The sequence below is a fragment of the Protopterus annectens genome, chromosome 5.part0, assembly GCF_019279795.1.
Source record: "Protopterus annectens isolate FY-2018-M chromosome 5.part0, PAN1.0, whole genome shotgun sequence".
Taxonomy (NCBI): domain Eukaryota; kingdom Metazoa; phylum Chordata; order Ceratodontiformes; family Protopteridae; genus Protopterus; species Protopterus annectens.
The window spans coordinates 1,776,772,389-1,776,798,572 of record NC_056735.1 but is presented as its reverse complement, the minus strand read 5'-3'; the positions used below and the strand labels follow the sequence as shown (position 1 = coordinate 1,776,798,572).

General features: G+C 44.5%; 1 protein-coding gene across 1 annotated transcript in view; it reads left to right on the top strand.

Annotated features, from left to right (window-relative positions):
* LOC122802414 (zinc finger CCCH domain-containing protein 13-like) overlaps positions 1-26,184 on the top strand; it is a 1,157,483-nt gene that overhangs the window by 952,293 nt on the left and 179,006 nt on the right. Inside the window, exon 14 of the mRNA XM_044072036.1 lies at positions 9,862-10,318. Coding sequence (XP_043927971.1) covers positions 9,862-10,318 — 457 coding nt within the window. The remainder of the gene's footprint in view (positions 1-9,861; positions 10,319-26,184) is intronic.

The window sequence follows — 26,184 nt, the reverse complement described above, 5'->3', positions numbered from 1 at the left end:
ATCACACGCTTTCATCTACACCTCTCCCTCACATCGCCCAATCGCAAGTTCTCAAGATGCTGTCTTAGGCCAAGAATACTGTGTCTGTGGGGGATAAAACACAACTTGTCAGACCTCCCTACAGGGGTTAATCAGTATCTCCCTGAAAGCATGCTACATGATGTATGAATGGAGGACAGCAGTAGCCGTTTCTTTATACAAAGGTGAGACTTCAACGAACCTGAGTGATTACTGCAGACCCATAATCCTAACTAGTCTCTTCTGTAATTCTATAGAAAAGGTAATTATGGAATTAATAAAAAGGATATAGGTAACCTATAGACTCTTGAACCAACTCTGTTCAGGTCTTGCCTACTTAACCTGGGTGACTCTTTCGAAAAAGTTACAATGGGCGAGGGCATGTTCATACACAAGACATGTCTGGATCTTTCATCATTCCACACTCTGGTGTCGTAGACAAACTCCCAGATAAATGGTTAGTTCCTACGTAACTCATTGGAAAGTGAATTGGCTCACAAATAGAATGCAGGAAGATAAGGATGGGACAGTTCTACCTTCTCCAAAACACCTGTTACTAGCCGAGTACCCCAGGGTTTAGTCCTTGGGCCATTCTTCTTTGACATTTACTTTTTCGCAGCCAAAGTTAATGTTAGCGGTTTGTGGAAAACCATATTTGCAGATGACTGTAAACTTGCTGCTATCATAAACTCCACAGAGGATACAGAGATCCTTCAAGTGGGCCTGTCCCAAACAGATAGTTGCTGTTAGCACTGTGGTTTAAAACTAAATGCCGAGAAATGTATAGCCATATCCTTTGGAAAGCATGACTGTTCTTGTAACTATTAAATTCACAACAGTCCCCTGAAAACTGATTCAGTAGTTAGGGATCTGGGAGCTTGTATTGACATTGACCTGTCCTTTGATCATCGTGTCCACTATTGCAAAGAAGACCTTCCTCATTGTACATGTCATAACTAAAGGTAAGGTATCCAGCTCCAGGGAAGTAATTGTTTCACTGTACTCTGAATTCATTAGGCTGGTCGTTGAATATACCACTTATTCCAGTATATACCTGTCCAAACACTTGTCCCAACTAGAACTAAACACAAGGCTTTCTCACTTTAAAAAAATCAAGGGCCTAAATCATAAAATCTATTTAGATCACTTTAAAATCAAGGCCCCAAATCATGAAACCTATTTAGACTGTCTCAAAGCCTTGTCTCTTTTCTTGGTATCATACAGTGTACTGAAAGGTGACCATTGCCTTAACAGATCCTATTCTGTCAGATCTGTTATACTTTCATGAGTCAAGTGGTATCACATACACCCACTCTGTGTATCTCACTCTCTTTTGTAAAATAAAAAAAGATGTTGGAGGGGTATGTGTATATCGATAACTGAAAATTCACCCTGGTCTAACACAACTGTACCTCATGGATAAGGAAAACCTAGGAATTTATTTTATTGTATTTTATTTTACATTTGTTTGCCTGGAAAGTCCAGCTGGACAAAATGTCCATTTTCAGCGGAGGCCCATGGAGAAAGGCTCCACATTTATAAATAATGGTAAGAAGGGTACAGATACAAATATTGATTCAATCTCAGATACAAGTACAAAGTGAAAATACATGATGTTCGTCATGCATACAGCTACAGTCATAACAGATGGGGTTCTCCTGCCGTCAGGCGGGTCCTCGGTCGGCCGAATTCCAAAGTCTAGGTCCGGCGTCGGTTGTCGTCGCTTCTTCCCTGACATCAGTGCGACAGGGGTATAAAGGAACCAGCCAACGCCATTTTCTTCAGTCTTTCTTGCCACGTGGTGCCCGAAGCAGAAGCAGTTCGCAAGTGCCGGTCGGCCAGCTCCTGAAATTACGAAAATTTTAAAACCGAAGTCTTCTTGAAAGCTAAGTACGCCATTGGGGAAACTTTTCTTGCCTCAGACCAATGTCAGACAAAGTTAATAATTGTATTTCATGTGGGAAGCAAATACCGCATAAGGATTTCCATTCCCTCTGTATACCTTGTTTAGGCCCAGACCACGACGTCTCGGTCTGTTGCTTTTGTGCTACATTCAACAAACGTACCATTAAGCGTCGGGCGGAGTTCGCCCAGCATTATTTTGGAAAAACATTTAACTATATTATGTCGTCGGATACTCCGATACGCAAAGATAAGGACCGACACATGAGGTCCGCGGCCTCTACCGACACCACGCCAAAGCCGACTACACGTGGTCCGGTTCTCAGCGAGGGGCCTACGCAGCCCCTGACTACCGACGACACTTCATTGGCGGTGTCTCCTGTGCCCGAGGTCGCAGGCTTCTTGGCCCACACCCCGACTACAGATACCGAAGCCACTCTTGGCGTTGAACCTCAAAATGTGGACAGGTCTACCTCCACTCAAGGTGTCTTCAGACCTTCCTCTTCTTTTTCCATCAAGGCTTTCACTAAGTCTAAAGCAGCCATGCATTCTAAGAGACAAGCTACACAGGGCCCATCTCCAGGCCCCATGCCTAAAAAACAGATGCTTAAAATGGCTGAGGATTTAATTACTCTTATCAGGGGTTCTCAACCCCCACCGGACAAAAGGCCCAGAGTGGAGGAAGAATCCCCCTCCTCTGATCAGGGCTTCATTATTTCAGAGCACTCTGATGATCAGGAACATTCTTACTCCCCTTTTGAAGACTCTGATGCAGAGGAGTCCATTCCTTCTGTATCCCCCCCTAGAGGATTACTCATTTGGGGAAACTTTGCATACCTTAAGGGAACACTTCCACTGGGAAGGCCAAGATTATTCAGATTCCAAGAAAAGGCTTAGGGAATTTCTCTTGCTCCCTCAGCACAGGCCTCTGGCTATACCTCCTGTCTTGGACATCCTAGATGATGTTTACTCGGAGGCCTGCCTTAACCCGGATTCTGTGCCTCCAGCCCCAGTCAAGCCTGACAGGTACTACAGGGTTCCTGACTCACACCAATTTCTATACAAAAGCCATGCTGCTGACCCAGAAACCATCTCACAGGGCCCCAAGGGAATTAAGGCCTCCACTGCTAAAAATCCATTACCTTCCGAGAGAGATTCCAGATCCTTAGAAAGGTGGGGAAAAAAGGTATATACCTCGACTACCTGAACCATGAGGGCCTTAAACTGTCAGTTCCGTATGCTAAAATACTAACAGTTTTTGTTATCACAATTGAAAAGTAAAATGTCACAACCTGAACAACCAGACTTTAAGGAGTTGCAGGATTTGATGCATAGTGCAGAACAAGTGTGTAAGCATACCTTACAATGTGGTTTTGATGCTCTAGAGGCCTCATGTAGAGCTGCTGTTACAGGATCAGTCATACGTAGACATGCCTGGCTCAAGGAACAAACCTTGCCTGATCATGTCAAAGCTAAATTACTAGATGCCCCTCTGCAAAAGGATGTATTATTTGGTGCTAATGCTGAGGAGGTATTAAGGAAAATGGAGGAAAAGGCTAAATCAATGCAAACTGTGAAAGATTTTCTACAGGTACAACTCCCACGTTTCAGTAGAAATTGGCCTTCCAAAAATTGGTCCTTTCCAGCCACGGAAGACCCCAAAGAGGTAGATACAGGTGCCCGAAGGGCAGAGGACAATCCCAAGGATCGTTTAGAGGCAGACAATGGCAAGCTCCTACACAAAGAGGTGGTGAGGATAACTTGCAATCATTCAGAAAGCAAGCCCAATGACTTTCCCCTTTGCATGCCAAGCAAGACTCAAATGGCAGCCCCCTTAGGAGGAAAACTGGCATTATTTTCAAAATATTGGCATATTGTCACAAAAGACAAATGGATCCTGGACATTATAAACAGAGGCTACAGATTCCATTTTCACACCCTTCCAAAAATGAGAGGCATGCCAAACCTGCCACACAATCAAAGGGCAGAGGCACAAAGGCAAATTACAGATCTCATAGACATGAAAGCTATTCAAGAGGTACCTATGCACGAACAGGGTCAAGGTTTATATTCCAGACTATTCCTGGTACCAAGGAAGGGAAAAGATTGGAGACCTATTTTGGACCTATCCATCCTAAACAGATTTCTACTCATACCAAAATTCATGATGCTCACTCTGCAGCAGCTTCTTCCCATGCTGGGCAAGGAGTCTTGGCTGATAACATTGGACCTCAAGGAGACATACCTGAATGTCCCAATCAGACAAAATTGCAGAAGATACCTCAGACTTCTTGCAGGTTCAACCCATTTTCAATTCTCTGCATTGCCCTTTGGCTTATCTACTGCGCCCAGAGTATTCACGAAATGCCTGGCATCAGTAATTACCTACTGCAGACTTCAAGGGATACAAATATACCCCTATTTGGACGACTGCCTGATCCAAGCGGACAGCAAGCACATTCTTCTGAAACATCTGGCTTATGTAATAATGTTGTTGAACTCTCTGGGATACACAGTCAACAAAAGGAAATCAAGGCTAATATCCTCTTGGAAGATAATTTTCCTGGGTGCCAACTTGGACACAAACACCCAGATGGCCTACCTCACGCCAGAGAAGCAGGAGCAACCAACTCAATACTTCAGAGCACTAGCAAATTGCACCAGGCTGACTGCAAGGCAAATCCTGCAGGCTCTGGGATTCATGGCATCTTGCATCTTACTAATCCCATGTGCAAAGCTGCATATGAGGAAACTTCAATGGTACCTGAAAAACCTATGGTCTCAACACAGCCACAGTTTGGAAACAATAATACCACTAATTCCATGTCCACAAAAGGAATTTCTGTGGTGGGCTCAAGCATGCCAAACAAACACAGGTCTTCCATTCAGCAAGCCTCAAGCAAATCAAGTCATCACAACAGACTACGCAGGGCAAATGGTCCCAAAAAGAAAAGCACCTTCACATCAATCAAAAGGAAATGCTAGCGGTAATAAATGCTATTATAGCTTTCAAAGACCTTCTGCAACCAGGTCAACTATTGATAAGAACGGACAACACCACAGTTATGTGGTACATAAACAAACAGGGAGGAACACATTCATACCCCCTATGCAGACTGGCCATGTCACTTTGGAACATGGCCATGGACTTACAAATCGAACTACAAGCACAGTACTTGCCAGGCAAGGAAAACATGCTGGCAGACAACCTAAGCAGAAATACGACAGATCCACACGAATGGAAGTTGCATCCAAAAGTTTTTACAGAAATAATCCAAGCATGGGGAAGGCCAGACATAGATCTCTTTGCCTCCCACAAAAATCACCAATTGACAAAATTCTGCTCAAGGATTTTCCATCCAAAGGCCTGGGGAGTGGACGCTCTCTCTTTCAGTTGGACATCAATGACTGTTTATGCCTTCCCACCTCTTCCTCTGCTGCCCAAAGTTCTATTGAAAACCAGAGCAGACAGACCAAAGATGATTCTCATTGCTCCAGACTGGCCAAGACAACACCCACTCCTGAGGAGCCTGACGCATTCCCCACCATGGACCCTGCCTCTAATGCCTCTTCTTCTGACTCAGCACAGCTTCAAAACTCTTCACAGCCAGCTAAAAACACTCAGTCTAGCTGCATGGAAGATTCCTTAGCATCACAACAGACCCTACTCTCCAAGGAGGTGCAGGATGTCATTTTGGAGGCCAGAAGGCCGTCAACTAGAAAAGCTTACTCCGCAAAATGGAAATGGTTTTGTGTCTGGAATGAGAAAAAGGGCCAGGATCCTGGAAAACTGAATTTACCTCAAATACTACAGTATCTAGCTGAGCTGCTAAGCAGTGGACTTTCATTCTCCTCCATCAAAATCCATGCCTCAGCCATTTCTGCAGAATACAACACTGATCCACCCTTATTCTCTCACCCTCTCTTAAGACAGTTCCTCAGAGGGACTAAGAATTTAAGACCCCCAAGGAAACAACCAATACCTGCTTGGGATCTCAATTTCATTCTGGAAAAACTGACCTTGCCTCCCTTTGAACCAGCTGCCTCATCAGATTTGCAATATTTGTCCTGGAAAACAGCTTTCCTTCTGGCTATTACCTCAGCTCGTAGAGTTTCAGAACTACAAGCTCTCATGGCTGTGCAGCCTTTTATCATCTTCCATCAGGACAGAGTTTCCTTACGAACCAACCCGTCCTTTATGCCTAAAGTGGTATCCAGGGTAGCTTTGAATCAGGCCATACACTTACCTACATTTTATCCTAATCCTCAAAACAAAGGGGAGAGATTACTACATTCCTTGGACATTCCACAAACAACTGCATTATTATTTGGACAGAACAAAGCCTTTCAGAAAATCAGAACAGCTCTTTGTGTCCTATGCTGTAGGAGCCATCCTGGCTCCTCCTAGTTCCACCTAGTGCCTACCACCCCTTTCTTAGCTTTGGGATTCTACCCATCTGTTATGACTGCAGCTGTATGCATGATGAACATAGTACAGTTTTGTACCTACCATAAATGTAAATGTTCGAGTGCTAATACAGCTGCAGTCCAGGTTTCCCTCCCTCCTTCCCCTCTTGGGACAGGCCTATTGGCTAACACTTCCTCATACAACCTGATTGGGGTATTTATTTATGGTGTATTTGCTTGCAACTACTGTATTTTGATTATATTGCATTGCTTTATTACACAAATTTATGTATTGCCTTCCTTCTGGGGGCACCTGACATCTGTGTTCTTTTAGCTGTCTTAAGACATCTATTTCTTAACTACAGTTTGTGCAAGAGCAGGTCCATGATTCTGATAGAAATAAGAAATACAGACAGAAATACTCCAGCATATCCTTTTCAGCCCGTCTTTGGGTTATTTGTATGCCAAATACAGGTGCTAATATACCATGGGAATGTAAGGCTAGGCTTTAAGATCCTAACAGATTAATAATCTATTAAGTATGTACTTTACAAGATTTTACTCACTCCTGCTAGTTTCATTAGCATACAGGGATAAAACCTTGACTACAGCCTAGGTGACCTAGGTTTGATTCACTGATCATGGCTCAGGCACCTGCAAAAGTTTGTGTGAGGGGGAGAAGGTTAAAGATGAGTGCTTAGTATGCTTTTCTCTATTCAGGGGGAGGGGAAAGCATATGTCCAGGCACATTTTTAGTGGTTGAGCTCACTGTGAAGACTTGGAATCATGTCGGGGGTGGGCAGGGCCCCATCCCTTTGAACGTGACCCGCAATGCTCAGCAGAATTGTAGGGCCTCTAGCTCCTTTTAACACGGTAACCACTTTGTGAAATGGTGCTGTATATCAACCAGAAGTCTTAAGATCTGCTAGTAGTCAGCTACTGGAAAGCACTGGAAGTTAAACCTTGGTGATTCTGATTTCAGTTATGCAAGTATACAATTATGGATTATTCCCAAAAAAAACTTGCATCCCCGTTTGAAGGGCTGCTTAACCAAGGCAAACAAATTCCAAAAAAAAAAAAACTTTAGTAGTGAACATAAACAGAAGAAACTGGAAAAATACATTTGTTTCTAGACGTTTGTAACAAACTGTCATTTTCTTTATTTTTTTATATATATATTTTTTATATACATTTGTTAACTGGGTAAGTTCACTGGACATAAATGTCCCTTTTCAGGAGGGACTGAGGAGGATTGTCTGGAAAAACAACTTGCTCACAATCACAATATTCAAATGAGGGGTGGGGGTGAAAGGAATCGGACCCTCTACCCTTGGCTACAGGAAGCAGCTCTTTAACACTTCAGTGCCGTAAAATCACTTGTTAGTAAAAGCAGTTTTAAGTGTTAGTTGCACCTACATAGGAGCATGTGACCAATTAAATATGCTAATGAACCATTCTCAGAAATGCAGTACATGCTGTAAGAATAACATACGACAAAAAAGGATTGTAGTGACAGTTAAGACAGCTGAATGAAAAGTATTTATTACAGTTCTGTAAATAAGCTTTGATTAAAAAAGCATTATTCAAACTATGTTCTCTGGTTTAGTTCTGTTTGCAGTTTTAATTCATAGTATAGTAGTTCATTCTTTATAGTCCCACTCCACCACTTTTAAGACCTGCAACAATTTAAAACTAACTTCACAGTCAGAAATGCTGCAGAGTTTATGAAGGGCATTAGATAAATCACCCTTCTTTAAAGCATGAGTATGCTCCCTAGTGCAGAAACTAACTGCTGCTCCATTTTGCCTACATAAAAATAAGAATGTGTACATCGTCAGATCTAATAACATATTCTAAGCATTCAGCTCTATTAATTAAGTAATGTTTACCTGTATCGACATGTTTGAAAGAGTTACTTTATTTTATGTGCCAATAGTAGTTCTATCCAGAATACTGAAAAGTTCCTGAAATTTTCCCGTTTGATCTGCTTAGCTTAAAATATTTGATATTCTTTGACAAGAATACTGAAAAGTTCCTGAAATTTTCCCGTTTGATCTGCTTAGCTTAAAATATTTGATATTCTTTGACAATTTGTACCTAAATCTAGACATGCATCAGTGTTCGTTTTTCATTATTTATTAGCAAAATGTCCCAGTTGTACCTTATCTTTTCAGCAGCTTTGGTAGCTGAGTTAGCAGAGGGTATTCTGCATCTGTATTAGTCGTGAGCTTAGCCAGGTTTAAAAAAAAAAAAGTGCAAAAACTGTTAAGTTGTGTCCCATTTTACTTTGCAACTGCACCCACAGAAAGTCAGATAACATTCCTTCCTTTGCAGGTAGTAGTTTTGTAGTATAACTTGGCTATCAGAGTTGTTGAAGACATAAACCAGAAATAGAGGTATGAGGGATGTACAGAATAAATTAATCTAAATCTACTCTTAGAGAGAGAATGAGAGAGCACCTATATCACATTAGAAAGAAGTCTAGAATCAATGCTTTGGCAAAACATATTCGCACCATGGGTGAACATCATAAATTTACTTTCAGAGTTCTATCTGTTATCTATGAGAATAATAGAGGGGGTGATGTGAGAGTTAAAACTGAAGAGACAGAAGCAAAATGGATAGTTAGACTGAGATCCCATATAGGACATGGTCTCAATGAATGTGTTCCTATCAAGCTCATATTACGTAACAGACCACTAAATAGGAGATGTACTTTTTAGGCACTTGAGTTTTATTTAAGCTACGTTTTAATAGTAGTACTCATATTTATATTTATATATATATATAATTCATCTGTCTATACATTTTTATTTGTATTTGTATTTGTTATTTGTATTTAGTTATTTGTTTATATTATATTAGTATAAAATGAGTTTTGTCTCTAAAAGTTTCAGTCATGTGATCAATTAAAGGTGTGTTTTTAGATGAAATGGTTACACCTGATGAAGCTATGTGAAAGCGCTTGTGTCTTCTATTAGACTGGTAACTGATTTATCTTCTGTGGACTTTATTAATATCTTTGGATATATTCTCAGCCTGGATTTATTGCCTCTTGACTTCAGGGGGCTGCTTGCTTATGCTTTTATAACAAATTAATCTAAATGTTCACTTGCATATTGGGAAATCAGCATTGATAATACAGGTACACATCAAAGCTATTTTGAAAAGGCAAGATGCAGCTTTTTAGATCCAGTGCATGGATTGTGTCAGCTGTTAGAGCACATGCTTCTGAATGTGGACACATGCAAGAATTTATGTGAAGACAGAATCCTCAAAAGAGGAAATAACCAGCATTTGCCACTTTGGACTGGGCCTTCTTGAAGATTGATTGTTATGTGAATGGTCACGTATGTGATGTGTCCTTTAAGAAAAATGTTTGGAGAAGAACCATTTTTCAAAAAGTACTGTAATACAGAAATTAGAATCTTTGTAGTACATATCTCTAAATTGAATCTCTAACTGTAATAGATTTTAGAAAGTAAACAAATATATGGAACATTATTTTGCATTCATGCATATTTTTCTTAACAGATCAGAGACCCAGCTCCCCATCTAGGCACCAGGCAAGGACTGATGACTTTGAGCGTGATGAAAGAAGAGAAGAGAGAAGAGTGGAAAGAGGAGGAGAAGAACGACGAGATGAAAGGACAAGAGAACGAGAGAGGGACAGAGAAAGAGAGCGGGATCGAGAGAGAGAAAGAGAAAAGGAGCGGGAAAAAGAAAGAGAATCAGAAAGAGAAAGAGCCAGAGAAAGGGAAAGAGAAAAAGAAAGGGAGAGGGAAAGAGAGAGAGAAAGAGAACGGGAAAGAGAAGAAAGGGAAAGAGAAAGGGAACGAGAAAGGATCAGAGACCGAGAAAGAGAGAGAGACAGGGAAAGGCCGAGAGACTGGGAGGAAAAAGAAAAAACAAAGGAAGATCGAAAAGATAAAAAAGATGACCAGAAAGAAGAAAAAAGCCAGAAAGATGTACAAGAAGACCGAAAAACCAAGTAAGTTCATTTCTTTAGTACATAAGGTGTAAAGACATACTTTCTCAAATCATTTTAGTTTATGGAATGCTTTTTTCCTTTTTATTTAGCAAGAGCTATTAACGCTTTAATATAGATGCACTATGAGAAGTAAACTCATGACCCACTGATTATGAACTCCTCAGTCCAAAAGGATTGAACATCACTTCTCTGAACCTTGTAAACTCAGAAAGCAACTGTCATGTTTTTGCAGGTGATCAAATTCCCCAGCACTCACTATGTTGAGGACTTTGCCTCGGGTCTATATCATTTGAGTGAATCGCACAAATTGCGAACGCTCATAATATCGAACGTACTGGACCTCGTAGTTCTTTTTCTGAGATCACGGTATAGTGAAGAATGGAATATTTGCCCTTTCCTCACTGTAGTGCGATCTTGGAGTTGGAATATATATTTAGTATGGGGGGCACTGCCCCCCACAATAGGAAGTTCGAGGTCTGGTACGTCCGATATTATGAGCGTTCGCAATTTGTGCGATTCGCTCATATGATATAGACCCCTTTGCCTCCTATTTCACTGTTTATTTTAATAACACTTAACTTCACGGTCAGAAAGCTGGTGGGGAGGAAGGGAACACCTTGCACTGGTAAACACAATAGATGCATGAACTCTGCAGTCTTTAAGTCAAGTCATCCAGTGCAAAGCATTGTCTGAGAATGGTAACATCTAGAAAATGGAGTCGGGGAGGTGGTAATCAGCAGGCTAGGTATCAGCCACAGTACAGAGTAATCATTCTGGAGATAGCCGCTTAAATAGTGCCATTTGCATTACTGTTTCATGTATATATAGCTTGACAAGTTTATTTCAACAGCTATAGCTTCCTCCTCACCTTTTTATTCCTCAGCCATACATAGAGATTTAGCCCTGTTCTCCTTTTATGTAAATTATTTCTTTGTTCACTATTTATCATTATGATTTTGTGTATTATGTTTCTTTGTACTAAAACTTGTTTATTTACCAGCTATGTGGACCGATCCAAAACAAATATTGCTTAACTCTGACCCAAGTCACTGAAGTGCTATTCTTACAAATTACAGACTGTTAGTGTTTAAATTCTACTATAATTTAATTGCTTGTATCTCAGTGCATGTGAGTATAGAATAGGCTGTAGAATACACTATCACAAGATATCTTTAGCTCCATATGAGAAGGTTGAGCAAACTAGCTGAGTTTTCAAGAGTCGTTCAGATTTTTTATGAAAATACTGGCTACACACAAACACTGTTGAGGTAAAGGTACACTGGTCATAATCTAAACTGCGACTAAAAGTAATTTGCCTTTGCCAGAAAGCAAACCAGAATCTGTTGCAGATTGACATAAATAACATGGAAAACATGCTGCTTTAAAAGTATCCTTCAAAAGATCCATAAAAAAGTCCCAAACAGAGGAGGTAACTGCAGACGTAGTTTCCCCTCACTCTCTGTAAAGAGGGAAACACACAAAATCCAATGTTGTCTGCTCTGTCTGGCTTCAGCCTGTGGGTCTTTGAATCTGACACCAGCCAATTAAGAAGTCTTTAGCCCACTTGGTTTTGTTATCCTTACCCATAACTCCCCATTCCTCCATCAACTTCCAGATTTAGCTTACCCCTATTCCTGTCTGCAGCTCGGTTTTTGGCTTCTTTTTACTTTCCTTCTTGAAAGGATAGCACAGTATGTCTTGGTTAAGATTTTTTCTTCCCTTACCCCTGTGAGCAGTTAGTGTTGTACTTTTAGTGTTAGGTAGGTAGATAAAGTTTTGACTTCCCTTTCCATTTGTCATTTTGTAGAGTTTCTGTGTTTTTGGCTGTACTGTTAGGATGGACAGAGGTTTCAAAAATTTTGTGTACTGTGGGCACAAGCTGCCTTCCCAAGACCACGCACCTAAAGTGCATTTTTCATTTGGGTCAAGGACATCTTAATTTGGGGTGTTCTATCTATGAAGGCTTTGGCTCATGAACCATTAATGAACGTAGGGCCAAACTCATTTCGAAAGGGCTTCTAGCCTCAGATTCCTCTGCTACTGCTCCTCCTTCCAGAGTTGCTTCTCCCCTAGCTTCCAAGACTGGGTCATAGATGTCACAGCCACGAGACTTCAAGCAGGCCAAATGAGATCACAGTCAGTTGTCTTTGGTCTCCACATCTGGATCTGTTGCCTTGGATTTGCTGTATCCAAAGGTCTGCCAACTTTCGGCTTCCCTGGCAGCCCTGGTACTGACATCAGCTCCAGCACCTTGGAGCCAATCACATTTGGCAGCCAAGTCAGGCAAGACTGCCTCTGTGGCTCCAAATGTTCCGAGTCCCTTCCTGTTCAAAGGAGCATCTTCAGGTAGGGTGGCATCTCCATTTGCCCTCAGCATTCCTCCTCTTCAATCGCCAGAGTCTTCCCCATCCCCACCCTGGTTTCAGGCCCCTCTGGGTTAGATCTGTCATGCTGGATCACCATCTCAGATCCTCCAAACCATTCTCTGTGGCTTCTTCCATCCAGTTATCAAGGTCTGTGGGCAACTTCAAAATTACTGATCAGGAGCAGCTGATGAGGTCCTTTATTTGCAGGCACAGATGCAATTAGGCCTTATGCCCTCAGGTCTGGTGCTGACACCCTCGGCGCCATCCTTTTGGTTTCCTCCCTTGGCCCATTCAGGTCCAAGGTCTTTTGAGATGGTCAAGTTTCAGCCCTCCGGATCGGATCAGATAAGTTGAGCCATCTTCAGCACCTCCGAGCCGTGGTATCAAAGCATGGTTTCCTCGGTCTGGGTTGACTGTTTCTGCTTTAGGATTGTCAATTCCTCTCAAAAGTTCAGTTTTGGACAGCTTTGCTGCTATGTCAGTGTCAGGACTAGGCTTGGCTTCCTCTGGTTTGGGGCTTTGTTTCATACTGTTGGGTCCCAGAACCCGAGAGGCCCTCCTCCGCCTTGGTCTTTGATGTTGTTGAGAGGATGTTCCCTTCTAGAGATAAGGGTTGGATTTCTCCAGGCACCCCCTCCTTCTTCTCAATTTTCATCTGTTGCTCTGGTCAGTCATCAGTCTGCTCCTGGACAGCCTACATCAGTCATCCTCCAGTCTGCTTCTGTAACGGGTCTTTGTGACTCTTCCCCCTCCTCCCTGGACTTGTCAGAATGAGATGTTTCAGAGAAGAAAAGTGCAAGAGAAAGCACTTGGATTCTCTGGGGGAGTGTGTCACTGCGAATACTGACCACGAGGAAGGAGACGTTTCCCCTAAGTCCCCATACAGTGTCTCTTTTGGCGAGTTATTGGAGCCATTTCATGAGCATGTAGGCTGGAGCACCAAAGTCCCTTCTCTGGAATCATCAGTATTTCTGGAGGCCTTTGGCATAAGCCCATCCACGCCTTGGGTGATTTCCCCTCCAGATTTCTTTATAGAAGTTGTGTCCTGCAGGCCATGGAAGGAGTCCGACACAGTGGAGCCCATCTCTAGAAAGATGGATAAAGTTCTCACCCCTCTCAAAGACAGGCTTTATTGGAGTTAGAGTCCAGCCCTCGATGCCACTGTGGTGGCTTCTGCTATCAAGAAGGAAATTTCTGAAGAGAGCTCCTTGGTTAACCCCTCCTCCCACTCCCGAATAGGGAGCCTTGGGCTTTGGATCATTTAGGGAAGAGCTGTTATACCTCAGCCACTTTCGCAATGAGAGCACTTATTCATCACACTTGACAAGACCTCCAACATGACATGGGTTCTGAAGTGTCAAGGAATGTCAAGACACAGCAGTCTCTATGGACTTAGTAGTCTACCCGGCTTTCCATCACCAACATTGCCATAAGGCTCATTTTGAATGCAGCCCATGGAGAGTCCCGAGCAGCTAGCTCTTGCATTCCCATGTGGCACCATGCTTGGATGCATTTATACAACTTTGCGGATTGCTTCAAGACATCCTTCATCAATGGACCTTTTGATGGCTTTTCCTTATTCTAGCCTAAAGTTGAAGATGTTCTAAAAATAAGCAAGCATGCCTGGAAGATGCTGTCTGCTCTAGGAGTGTACTTTGCCACTCCTTAGCGGACCTTTTCAAGAAATCAGAAGGGGGGTAAGTGTGTCGTTTTCAGAAAGTCACAGCAGCCTTCGCAAGATGCTCCTTCAGAAGATCCCTTCCAAGGATGGGGAAGGTCATAGTGGATGCTGCCTGCAGGGCAGGAGTGGTCTGCAGAATCAAGGCTTCCATGGGCATTTCAGAAGGCCCTTCCAGCAACCCTGAAGGGTTGCCCAATTGGCCTACTCTGGAGGCACTCAGGGGATCCTTTGGCTCTTCACTCAAACGCTTAAGAGGCCATCACCTCGGACGCATGGGTGTTAAGTGTTGTATCCAGAGGTTACTGTATTTCCCTTTCAGAGGTTCCAAACTTTCATCAAGAGCATCTCCCAGATGTTCCACCTTGTCAGAGACTGCATGCGGCTGTAGAGATTCACAAGCTGCTCACAATATCCAAGAGGTCCCAAAGGACCATCATGGATCTGGGGTTTATTTCATATCTTTTTTAGTACCAAAAACACATTTTGTCTTCATGTCAGAAATAGTCTACTAGAAAAGTGGATTCCAGTAATTGGATATGGTTTGTACTGTGGGCAGAATCTCAGGAACTTGACCCTTTCTCCCCTCCCTTAGAATCCGTTTTTAGGATCATAGGAGGTTACTAGGCTATTGGCCTTGAGGTCCTTGTAAACCTAGCCAAGAGTTTAGTCCATGATCTGAAGTAGTTAACTTCATTTTGTCTGCAACCTGTGGGTATACGGATCCGTATCGGATCCGAGCAGGCAACTTTTTTTCTAGCATCTGCGCCAAGCTCCGAGCTCCTCCCCTTACCCATAATGCCCTACCATCTCCTATCTTCCCTCAGATCTCGTTTGCCGCGCCAGTAGTGTGCATTGTGGTCTCCTTTGCTCTGAGCTCAGGGATAGTAAGTGGTATTATTACTTAAATCTAGTGTGTGTCTGAGTGATTTTTTTCCCTTCCTCCCCTTGTTTAGTATATCGCTTGTTTGTGGGTTTAAAAAAAAGTTTTTGCTAACTTGGTAGAGCAGTTATTAGGCCTGCCCTTCCCCTACCTGTGTTTGTGCATGTTTTTTTCTGGTAGGTAGTATTTTTCCTTTTGGGTGCAGGACCATGGCTGATCAGCCAAAATCTGTTTTCAAGAAATGTAGAGTGGTGACATAAGCTTTCCATGGCTGATGGTCACACTCTGTGTGTGATTTGCTTGGGAGTGGCACATTTGTCCACTCAGTGTGCTGTCTGCACCGGGGTTCAATCCGAGGGCCCTTAGGGATCAGAAGTCCAAGTTAATAGCCAAAGGCCTTCTCCCCGCTGCCATGCTGGAATCTGCCACGGCCTTGGTTTCTAGTGTTCAACCTCCCTCTTCTTCTTCTGGTGATGGGTCTAATAAAGACAAATCTACAGTCAGCGTGGCTGACAAGGAAAAAGAAAGAGACAAAGAAAGGCGCACAGAGGATAGGGAGAAGAGAAAGGACAGACATCGCAAGAGATCCCCGGACAGGGAGCTCTTTCTTAGTCCCCTTTCTAAGGCCATGAGGCCTGTTTCTCCATGGCTCCAGTCTCCTCATTTCTCACCGGAACTGTTGTAACATTTGGACCCGAGGCCTTCCTCCCCATTACGCAGACCAGCCAGATCCGAGTTTGTGGCCTCTTCGAGGTCGACTCGGAGTTTATCGGACATGGAAATGGACAGGATGATGCGGAGATTCATTCAGACCCAAATACAGATGGGTGTCCTGTCAGGCCTCTCTCCCTCTGGAGGAGGGACCTCCGTGCCTGTTTTCCGCCCCATCTCTCCTTCCCCGATCCGTGCTTCAGATTCGGGGCTGTTGGATCCGAGACTTTTCGGAGCTGGTAGCTCGGTGCTGACAGTTCCTCCAACCTTGACTCCGGCTGTTGCCTTGAGTTCCTCTGATCTGACGTGTTCGGATCCGAGTGACTCTCGGAGCCACGGACAGGGAGTTGGACCTGAGGGAATGGATTCTTCAGCTCCAATTTTTTTCTGATCCGACCTGTTCCCTTTGACCTCAGGGTACAGTGGCTTCAGCTCCAGTCCCCGCTTCGAATCCGGGGAGGGCGTATTCCTTACTGGGTGCTAAAAAGGTCCGCTCTCCCTCGGCCTTCGAAGTGGTGGAGAGGGTTCTCTCCCAGGGATTGAGACCCCAGCCCATCCCCTCGGATACCACCCAGGCCCCCCTGGATTTGGCGATGACTCCATTCATCCTGTCTCAGGGACAGCCTGTGCCAGAGGATCCCCAGGTTAATTTCCCCTGAGGATACCCCTGCAGCTCACGAATCCTTTTCTGAGAGTCCCACTGAAGAGGGTCACCATAAGCGCTAGTGCAAAAGGAGGCACTTGTACTCCCCAGAGTCCCTCACTACGGACACTGACTTAGATGAAGGAGAAGGTTCCCCCAGGTCACCTCCCAAAGATGTCTCCTTCGGAGAAATCATGGAGATCATCTGCCAGAGAGGAGGCTGGTCAGCCCCAAAACCTTCTGGGGATGAGTCAGTGTTCCTGGAGGCCTTTGTTTATGGGCCAATCTACTTCCTGGGTGTCTCCGCCAGCGGACCCCTTGGTTGACTTTATCACCACGCGGGCATGGAGGGAGCCTGACACCGTAAAGCTCATCCCCAAACGCCCTGACAAAATTTTATCTCCCCCTTCCGACAGACAACCTTGGTCAAAAGGAGCCCCAGTTGATGCTATGTTGGTTGCAGTGGCCACAAAGAAGGAACTAGCACAGGAGAGTTCCTCAGTCCACCCTCCAGACAAAGGAGTCCAGGTTGATGGATAGGTTTGGGAAGCACATCTATTCTTCAGTGACCTTTTCAATCTGTGCGTTGAATTATTTGGCGCATGTGATCCGACTTCAGCGAGACCTTGCTTCGAAATTCGCTGAGTCACCCCCAGAGTCTTTATTGCCGCAGGACAGACAGTTGTTCTCTGCAAAAATGTCTACTCTGAAGTCAGTCTCAAACACGTCCATGTGACTCCTTTCCCATGCCACGGAAGGAGCAGCTTGGGCGGCTGGGACAGGCATAGCCATGAGGCATCATGCCTGGCTCAGGTTGTCTCAGTTCGCGGACCCTTTCAAGGTGTCGTTTATCAACTCCCCCTACGACGGTTCTTCTCTTTTTGGGAAAACAGTACGTGACATACTTGTCCAGAGCGAAAAGGATGGGAAGACTTTGTCTGCCATCGGGATCTGCTTCTCTAATCCTCAGCGGTCCTTCTCTAGGAATCAAAGAGGGCAGAAGATGATGTGTTTCCAAAAATCTCAGTTTTCTCGGGATTCTCAGGACAACTATTCCCCCAGAGGCAGAGGGGGACAGAATCGACGCCGACCCAGAGGTAGAGGGGGGGTCCCAGGAATTTTGAGTCTAAGGAACCCTTTTTCTGATAGACCCAGTCAGCAGCCCTGAGGGGTTGCCTGACTGTCCTACTCTGGAGGCAGTCGGGGGAAGATTGTCCTTACACCCAGTGGCATGGGAGTCCATTACAACAGATCGCTGGGTGTTACAGATAATATCCAGAGGTTACACTATCCCATTTGTTGCCCCTCCAAATATTCCAAAACACCTCCCGGATGTTCCACCCACTCACAGGGAGGCTGCAGCTCTAGAGGTTGCAAAGCTGCTTCTTAAACGAGCCATCAGACAGGTCCCCCCCCCCCGATCAGTCCGGATCAGGCATCTACTCAAGGTTCTTTTTGGTGCCAAAAAAGACGGGGGACCTCAGGCCCATTCTAGACCTGTCAACATTAAACCGTCTGTAGCGAAACAGAAATTCCACATGGTCACCCTGCAGTCCATTCTACCTTATCCCCAAGAGTGCGATTGGATGTGCTCGTTAGACGTCCAGGATGCTTACTACCACATCAAAATACACAGAAGCTCCAGGAGGTTTCTGCACTTCTGGCTGGGAGCCAGTCATTTTCAGTTCAGAGCCGTACCCCTTGGTCTCACCACAGCCCCCAGGGTGTTCACCAAGATAATGGCAGTTGTAGTGACTCACCTGAGGCTTCAGGGTATTCAGGTGTTTCCATACTTGGACAACTGGCTCTTCACTGTGCCCAACAAGCATCACCTGTGTCTGGCTCGAGATTACTTTATTTGGTTGGCAGATCTACTGGGAATTACAATGTTCAGAAATCCCATTTGCAACCAGTACAAGTTCTAAACTTCATTGGGGCATGGCTAGACACTTTGCAGATGAAGGTATTATTAACCCCAGACAGGATCTTACACCTCAGGTGCCACATAGCTCAGGTAGCAAACTCCAAGTCTCCAAAAGCGAGCGAGGTTCTCCGGGCTGTGGGCTCCATGGCTGCCGCCAAATCGATTCTCCCTTGTGCCGCCTTCACATGCGGGTTCTTCAATGGACTCTGGCAGTTCAGTGGTCTTGGCTAGACCTGCCCATGGAATTTCCGATCAAGATCAGTCATGTCTGCATGACGTCTCTTCTTTGGTGGTTAAGTTCACCGGAGATATCAGAAGGACGCCCCTTCACGTCATCTCCAGTCCAAGCCACAGTGACCACAGATGCCTCCCAACTCGGCTGGGGTGGACACTGTTTGGGAAGGACAGTCCAAGGCACGTGGTCCCAGTCAGAGACCAAGTTGCACATAAATGTTCTAGAGATGAGGGCAGTGCTTTTAGCGTTGGAAGCCTTTCACACTGTTCTTCCTCTCGGATTGATTGCAATTCAGTCAGACAACATGTCTGTTGTCTGGTATATCAACAAGCAAGGGGGAATCCGCTCCTACCCCCTATGTCGCGAGGCCATGAGAGTGTGGAAATGGGTGATCTCCACCGGTCGGTTTCTGATAGCAACGCACATCCCGGTATGCTCCAACTTTTTAGTGGACAGATTGAGTCGGGCTATTCTGATGCCATACGAGTGGTCTCTGAAACAGTCCGTAGCGGAGGATATCTTACTTGCATGGGGTCAGCCTTGCTGTGATCTCTTCGCATCTCCTTCCAACATGAAGTGCAGCGAGTTCTTCGCTCTGATTCCCTAACCGGGGGAAGTCCCCATTGACACTCTAGTCCATGCTTGGCCCCCCGGGCTTCTGTATGCTTGTCCACCATTGCCACTCATTCCGAAGTTTCTTCAGAAAGCTTGCTGACTGCGGTGCAAAGTGATTCTCATTGTCCCATTCTGGCCTCCTCAGGTTTGGTTCCCATTCCTTTGGTCTCATCTCTTAGCTCCCCCGTGGGTTCTGGATCCCTGCCCAGACCTAATCTCCCATCTGTCGGGGGCCTTCCACCCGATCCGGGCAGCCTCAAGCTGACAGCCTGGTTGCTCCAGTTCCGTTGATTGCCAGGACTCCCGGTCTTTCATCCCCGGTAAAATTCATTCTGGTGGCTTCTCTTAAAGACTCCACTAGGAAACTTTATCGCAGCATTTGGGCCTCACAGAGAAAACTAGATCCCTTTACAGCCCCTGTTCCAGTATTGTTGGATTTCCTGTCTGGAATTTTTCAGCAAGGAGCTAGTTTCTCCACAGTGGAAGGTACGATTGGTAGCCATTTCCAATTTTCATGTTGGTGAAAACATTGCCTTAGCCTCTTCTAGGCTGTGTAAGGCCTTTCTTAAAGGTACTTTTCTGTTACGTCCACCTGTCAAGGATTCAGTGCCTCCTTGGGACCTTACCTTTGTTTTACAGTCATTTTTGGCTTCTCCTTTCTAACCTGCAGCTTTGGTGGATTTGAAATGTATGTCCTGGAAGACCACTTTTCTAGTCACCATTACATCTGCTAGGAGGGTTTCTGAGCTTCAAGCTCTGTTTGCTGTGCCTCCATATTTGGTCTTCCACAATGACAGGGTCTCTCTCTGTACTAATCCTTCCTTCTTACCCAAAGTGGCATCTAAAGCAAACATAAACCAGTCCATTAATCTGCCCGTTTTCTTCCCTAACTTCCAAAATAAAGGTGAATACAAACTTCATTTGTTAGATATTCATAGACAGCTTCGTTTTTATCTTCATAGAATGAAGTCTTTCCGCAAGACTGACCAATTGTATTTTCTTTTCCAATGCATTTATGGGAAAAGCTATTTCTAATGTCTCTTTGGCCAGATGGATCACTCTTTGTATTTCACATGCCTACAAAGCAAAAGGTTTATTTCCTCCTGGTATTGTTAAGGCTGACTCTACCAGGTCCATGGTGACTTCTGCTGCCTTTTGGTCTAGGGTGCCTTTGGATGACATTTGTGCAGCAGCGACCTGGGCCAATTCACATACCTTCATTTCCCATTACAAATTAGATCTGATTTCTAGGGGTAGAGCATCCTTTGGCTCTGCGGTGCTCAGGAATATCCTTCCATAAGGTCCTCCCAGGATTGCAGTAGCTGGGGACTCTGTCCCACAGGTTGCAGATAAAATGAAGTTAACTATTTCAGGTAAAAAAGTTATGTACTCACCATAACGTTCCATCTGAGTAGTTATACTTTATTTTTCTGCAACATTCCCTCCCTCCGTCCCCCGGACCTTGTCCTGTCTTTTCAGTTTTGGTTCATTGGGCTGAGTTGCTTATGTTTTAGTTGCAGCAAACTCGATCTGAGGGAAGATAGGAGATGGTAGGGCATTGTGGGTAAGGGGAGGAGCTTGGAGCAGATGCTAGAAAAAAAAGTTGCCAGCGCAGATCCGTATACCCACAGGTTGCAGAAAAATTAAGTACAACTACTCAGATGAAACGTTATGGTGAGTTCATAACTTCTTTTTTAGACAATTCAGTACCCAATGCCCCTGTCCAGCAGAGAGACAGTTTGAATCCCAGGGATGTATCTTCTGTTTCCCATCCACTTATCCAGGTTGCGCTTAAAAAGTGATAATGAGGTACTCTGCTTGACGTGGGGAGGGAGTCTATTCCACAGATGGGGGAGTCACTGAGACACGTCTTTCCCGCCAACAAGTCCTGTTGATATCACAGACCAGGTTGAGGTTGCGTGTTCGGATTGCTCGAGTGGAGCTTGACTTGCGGATGTGCAGCAGTCCCATCAAGGCGGGGTCTTAGATTGCTTTGTATGCCAAACAGAGGTCACCTCTGAGGAGTCTGTATGAAACTGAATTAGAGGGACAGGGCTTTTAGCCTATATGTGTTGGGTAGATGTTTGAGACCCTGGATTCTCCTGGTGAGGAATCTCTGTGGTCTCTCCAGCTGCTGCATGTGCTTTGTGAGGTACATGCTGAAGGGGGCATTGTACTCAGTAATTTGCCTTATAAGAGAAGAATGCAGGTATGTTATGACCTCTTTGTACCTGGATGAGATGCCTTTACTTATGACATGGGCCATGTAGAAAGCTTTCCATACAACGGAAGAAACATGGTGGTCAAAAGTCGGGTTGCTATCAACCTGGGTGCCCAAATCCCTCACTACTGATTGTGTACTTAAGACATTGTTATTAATGTGATAATATGTGGGGACATAACTCTCCCCAAAGGGGATGATAATGCATTTTTTGGCATTCAGCTTGAGGCCATGTTTCTAGCACCAGTCATTTGTTTGGGTGAGAGCCTCTTGGAGGACGTCCACATCACTTGGGGAATTGAGGACTGCGCCCATCTTGTAGTCATCCGCAAACTTAGTCAGCCATAGCCCACTGGTTTTGGCCTGCACCTCAGAGAAATATATCCCGAATAACAGAGGCCCCAAGACCGATCCCTGGGGTACACCACTCATTACGGGTCTACTGCTTGAGGTGGCTTCCCCTGTTTTGATTAAGTGGGTTCTGTCAGTGAGCCAGTTTGCTACCCATCTGGTAAACATATAGATTGATGTCTAGTTGAGAGAGTTTATTTACTATACCTGAATGGGGAATAGTGTCAAAGGCTTTGGCCAGGTCAAGGTAGGTGGTGTTCATAGTCTTCCCCTCGTCCATGGCTTTGGTGACTGTCTCAAAGAAGTTGACCAGATTTAACAGACATGACCGCCCCTTGACAAAGCCAAACTGTGTGGGATTGAGTGTTTGGAGGTTGCCAATGTCCCTGTTAATGCGGTCCATGATAATCCGTTCCATGGCCTTGGGTTTGTTAGGCTGATGGGTCTATAATTTCCTGCATCAGTGGATGCTCCACCTTTGTGTAAAGGGATGGCAGTGGCTGTCCTCCAGTCGACTGGGACAAAGCCGTTGCTCAGGCTTTGATTGAATAGGGTGCCTAATGGTGCTGCAAGTTCATGCCTGAGTTCATGTAGGATGAAGCCTGGGATGTTATCGGGTCCCATGGAGGCTGTATTTTTTCCCTTTGAGATGGCAGTGATTACCTGTTCCCTAGAGATAAGGGGTGGGGGGCAGGTACTGGGGATGTCCTAATTTTAATGATGGGTGGGACAGAGAGGAGATGTTTTTGCTGAATCTGTCAGCTAGTAGATTGGCTATATCTACAGCATATTTGTGTATGTGGTGTCCTTGACCACCAGTTCTGAACAGATCTGGGTGCTTCCTTTGAGACTGCAGACATATGTAAAGAAGGCCTTATGAGTGTCTCTAGTAGATGTGGCCAATTTGGACTGTAAGTTGGCTTTAAAGGATGTCACTAGTGCTGTTATTTGCTTATTCGGGCAAAGGAGAGATTGCTTCCAGTTGGGCACCTGCTCGTTCATGGTCCTGGGCAGGAATTGTTTCCTTTTGTTGTATAGTTTATTTATTGCGTATGTCCACCAGACAGGTTTACTCTTCCTTGCTGAGGATGATTTTGTCCTGTCAGGTATTCCTGATTCCATGCACTATGTAAATGCTCGTATAGTACTTTGGTGTAGATTTGGACATTGGTGCCAGTTTCTACAGTGGGGGAGGAGGCTGTGAAGCTGTTTATACCATCCCTCAGGAGGTTGTAATCAGCTTTGGAGAAGTTTTTTTGTTTGACCCTAGCTAGAGGGGAGGGGGGGGTCAGGGGAGATGGTGACTTTGAAAGTGACCGCTTTATGGTCGGATCTTACCAGGGAAGAGGATGCCGTAGGGGTGCTGCAGTGGTTACTCATGTTGGTTAATACCAAGTCCAAGATATCATCACCTCTTGTGGGGGTATCAACTAGCTTTTCCAAGGCATTTGCATTGATAAAATTGAGGAATCTGGGCATTTGTGTTCTGGCAGGAGTAGTTTTTGCAGTCTATGGCTGGATAATTAAAGTCACCCAGGATCAGGGTAAAGGGTTGAATCTTGATAGATTTGAAGAGGTCCAGATAGGTGGAGTGGGCATCTTGAGTTATATATGGGGGCCTGTAGCTAGCTATAATTTGAATAGGGGTCTTGTCAACGGTTAACTACACCTTGAGTGTCTCCTGTGCGTCATACTGTTTGACCAGACTGGAGGGGTGTGTGTCTTTAATATATATTGAAACTCCACCTCCTTTGGATTTGCTGCCCGCATTTTGGGATCTGAATGTATGATAGGATGAGTAACCAGGTAAGGCTGGGGTGCTCTCCGCAGCTTTGAACAAGGTTACTGTGACTGCACAAATGTCAGCATCTTCCAGGGTTAAGAATGTTTGCAATGAGTGCAATTTCATGTCTAGACTCCTGGCATTTAGCAGCATGACCTTTAATTTGTGTTTTGTTGAAATTTTTATGTTGGTAGTATCGACTTCATGGTTTTTCCTAAAAAAGGCACTATGGGGGAGGCAAGGGCCTTTGGCAGAAGTATGAAGCCCAAGTGAGACAATTGCAGGCCATCTCTAGCAAAGCATCGTGGTCTGTCGATCACATCTTCCCAGACCTTCCCCCTGGAATGACACCAGAAACTAAGCCAATTGTTAAAGTCAATAATTTTCTTTTTGTACTGAGGCATCATTCTGGGTAACTGTAGAATGCTGCTTAAGGCTAAGGACATACCTGCCTGGGATACACATTCAGCGAGCTCAATCATGTCTCTTCATATAGTCCAGGAAGGTACATCTCAAGTCGTTCATGCCAACATGGACTATGACAGAGTCATAACAGTACCTGTTGTTGAGAGACTTGAGTGCGTGTGTGATATGGCAGATTCTGGCACCTGACAAACAACTAACTGTGACGTTCTACTTGTCTAGCCTGGTGAGCCTATGACTAATATGTTGGGTTTATGGTTAGGCCTTAGTGGTTGCGAGACACTGGTGTGTGGACTATGCGTGGTATGTGGTATGGAGGATTGTGGAGTTCTCATGTGTTTTTGCCTCTGTGGTCTCCTTTGTTTTGGTTTCTTTTTGTTGATAATCTCTGCAAATGTGGGTGTGTGTTGTGTAGTTGTGGGTGGTGTTTGAGGTGTAGTGATTTTGTTGACAACCTTCTCAGTGCCAGATATACTGGCTTGTGAGGGAGAGCATAGACTAGCTTCTTTATGTAATTGCATGTATCACAAATGATTTTCTTGCGGAGTTGTTTCAGTACTTCTGTAATTAAAGTGCAGTTGGCAGCTATCTCTAACTTTCATGTTAGCAGGAATAAAGTGCCTTTAGGTTCCCTCAGGATTTCCAAGGCATTCTTCAAGGTTACCTTTTTGGGCCGTCTCCAGTTTGGGATCCATTTCCTCCCTGGGATTTGCGTTTTGTTTTGCAGGTCCTTGCAGGCCCCCTATATAAACCTTTTGCTACTTTTGACATGAAGCTCTTGTCTTGGGAGAATTTGTTCTTGGTGTCTATTAATTCAGCAAGGAGGGTTTTGGTGTTGCAAGCTGTTGATTCTTCTCCCATTATTTGGTGTTCCTTTCAGTTTAAGGTAGCTTCTGAATAACCTTAACAGTTCTGTTCATCTCCCTGTGTTTTTTTTTTTTTCCAGTTTTTCCAACAAAGGCAAATACCTTCTGCATTGTTTGGAAATGCATAGGCAATTGACCATACTGAAGCTTTCAGAAAATCCAGTCAGTTATATGTCTCCTTTTCACAATCCAGGCTGGGCTCATCTGTGTCTAAAGTGACTTTAGCCAAATGGCTGTCAGATTGTGTATTATTTGCATATTCTTTGAAAGGCAAGAACCTTCCACACAAGCCTGAGGGTCATTCTGCAAGGGCTATGGCTATTTCTACCACTATCTTTTTTTAGAGTATCAGTTCATGAAGTTTATGCAGCTACTTGGCTGAGTCACCACACTTTTGTGTTGCATTATAAGCTGGATATTCATTCTAGATCCAGGGCTTCCTTTGGCTCCACTGTGTTGCAGAATATCCTTCCTTAGATCCTCCCAAGGAATTTTTTGTGGCTGGGGACTCTGTCCCACGGGTTAAAGCCAGACAAAGCATACAACATCAGATACAAAAGTTATGTACATAACAAACAATCGATCCGTGTTTTCTGTCTCTCTGTTTTAAACCCCCCATCCCCATCTTTTGTTGTTAGGGTGAACTTCTCTTTCTATGATGACCGGACAGTGGAGGTCATCCATTCCTTATTTTTGCAACTCAAGAACCCTGCGACCTCCTTGGACAGAGAAGTTTTAGTGTAAGTTGGAAGTGGTCATCATGCAGCAAACTTGATCTGAGAATTGGGGTAAGGAGCCACGAGTTTTGGGTAAGGGAGGCAGAGCCTGTCTAGTTTGAAACCTGAGGGAATTGGCTGGTGTCTGATCTGAGTCTGATCCAGAGACCCACAGATTGATCCAGATGGATATACACAATACGGATCTATCCTTATACTAAGTACATAGCTTTCATTTTTAGGTAGAGAATGACTAAAATGGCAAAACTTTGTGAGCCTCCCCATACAAAGTTGTCTACATGGTAGATAAGGTTACCTATTACAACCACGAAACCGCAGTTGCACGAATACGGAAACGACACATATTGAGCGAACCGTGAAAACACCGAACGTCCTGAAGTGCGAAATTCGAAATGTCGAATCATCATAGTTGGCCCTTCTCCGGTATAGC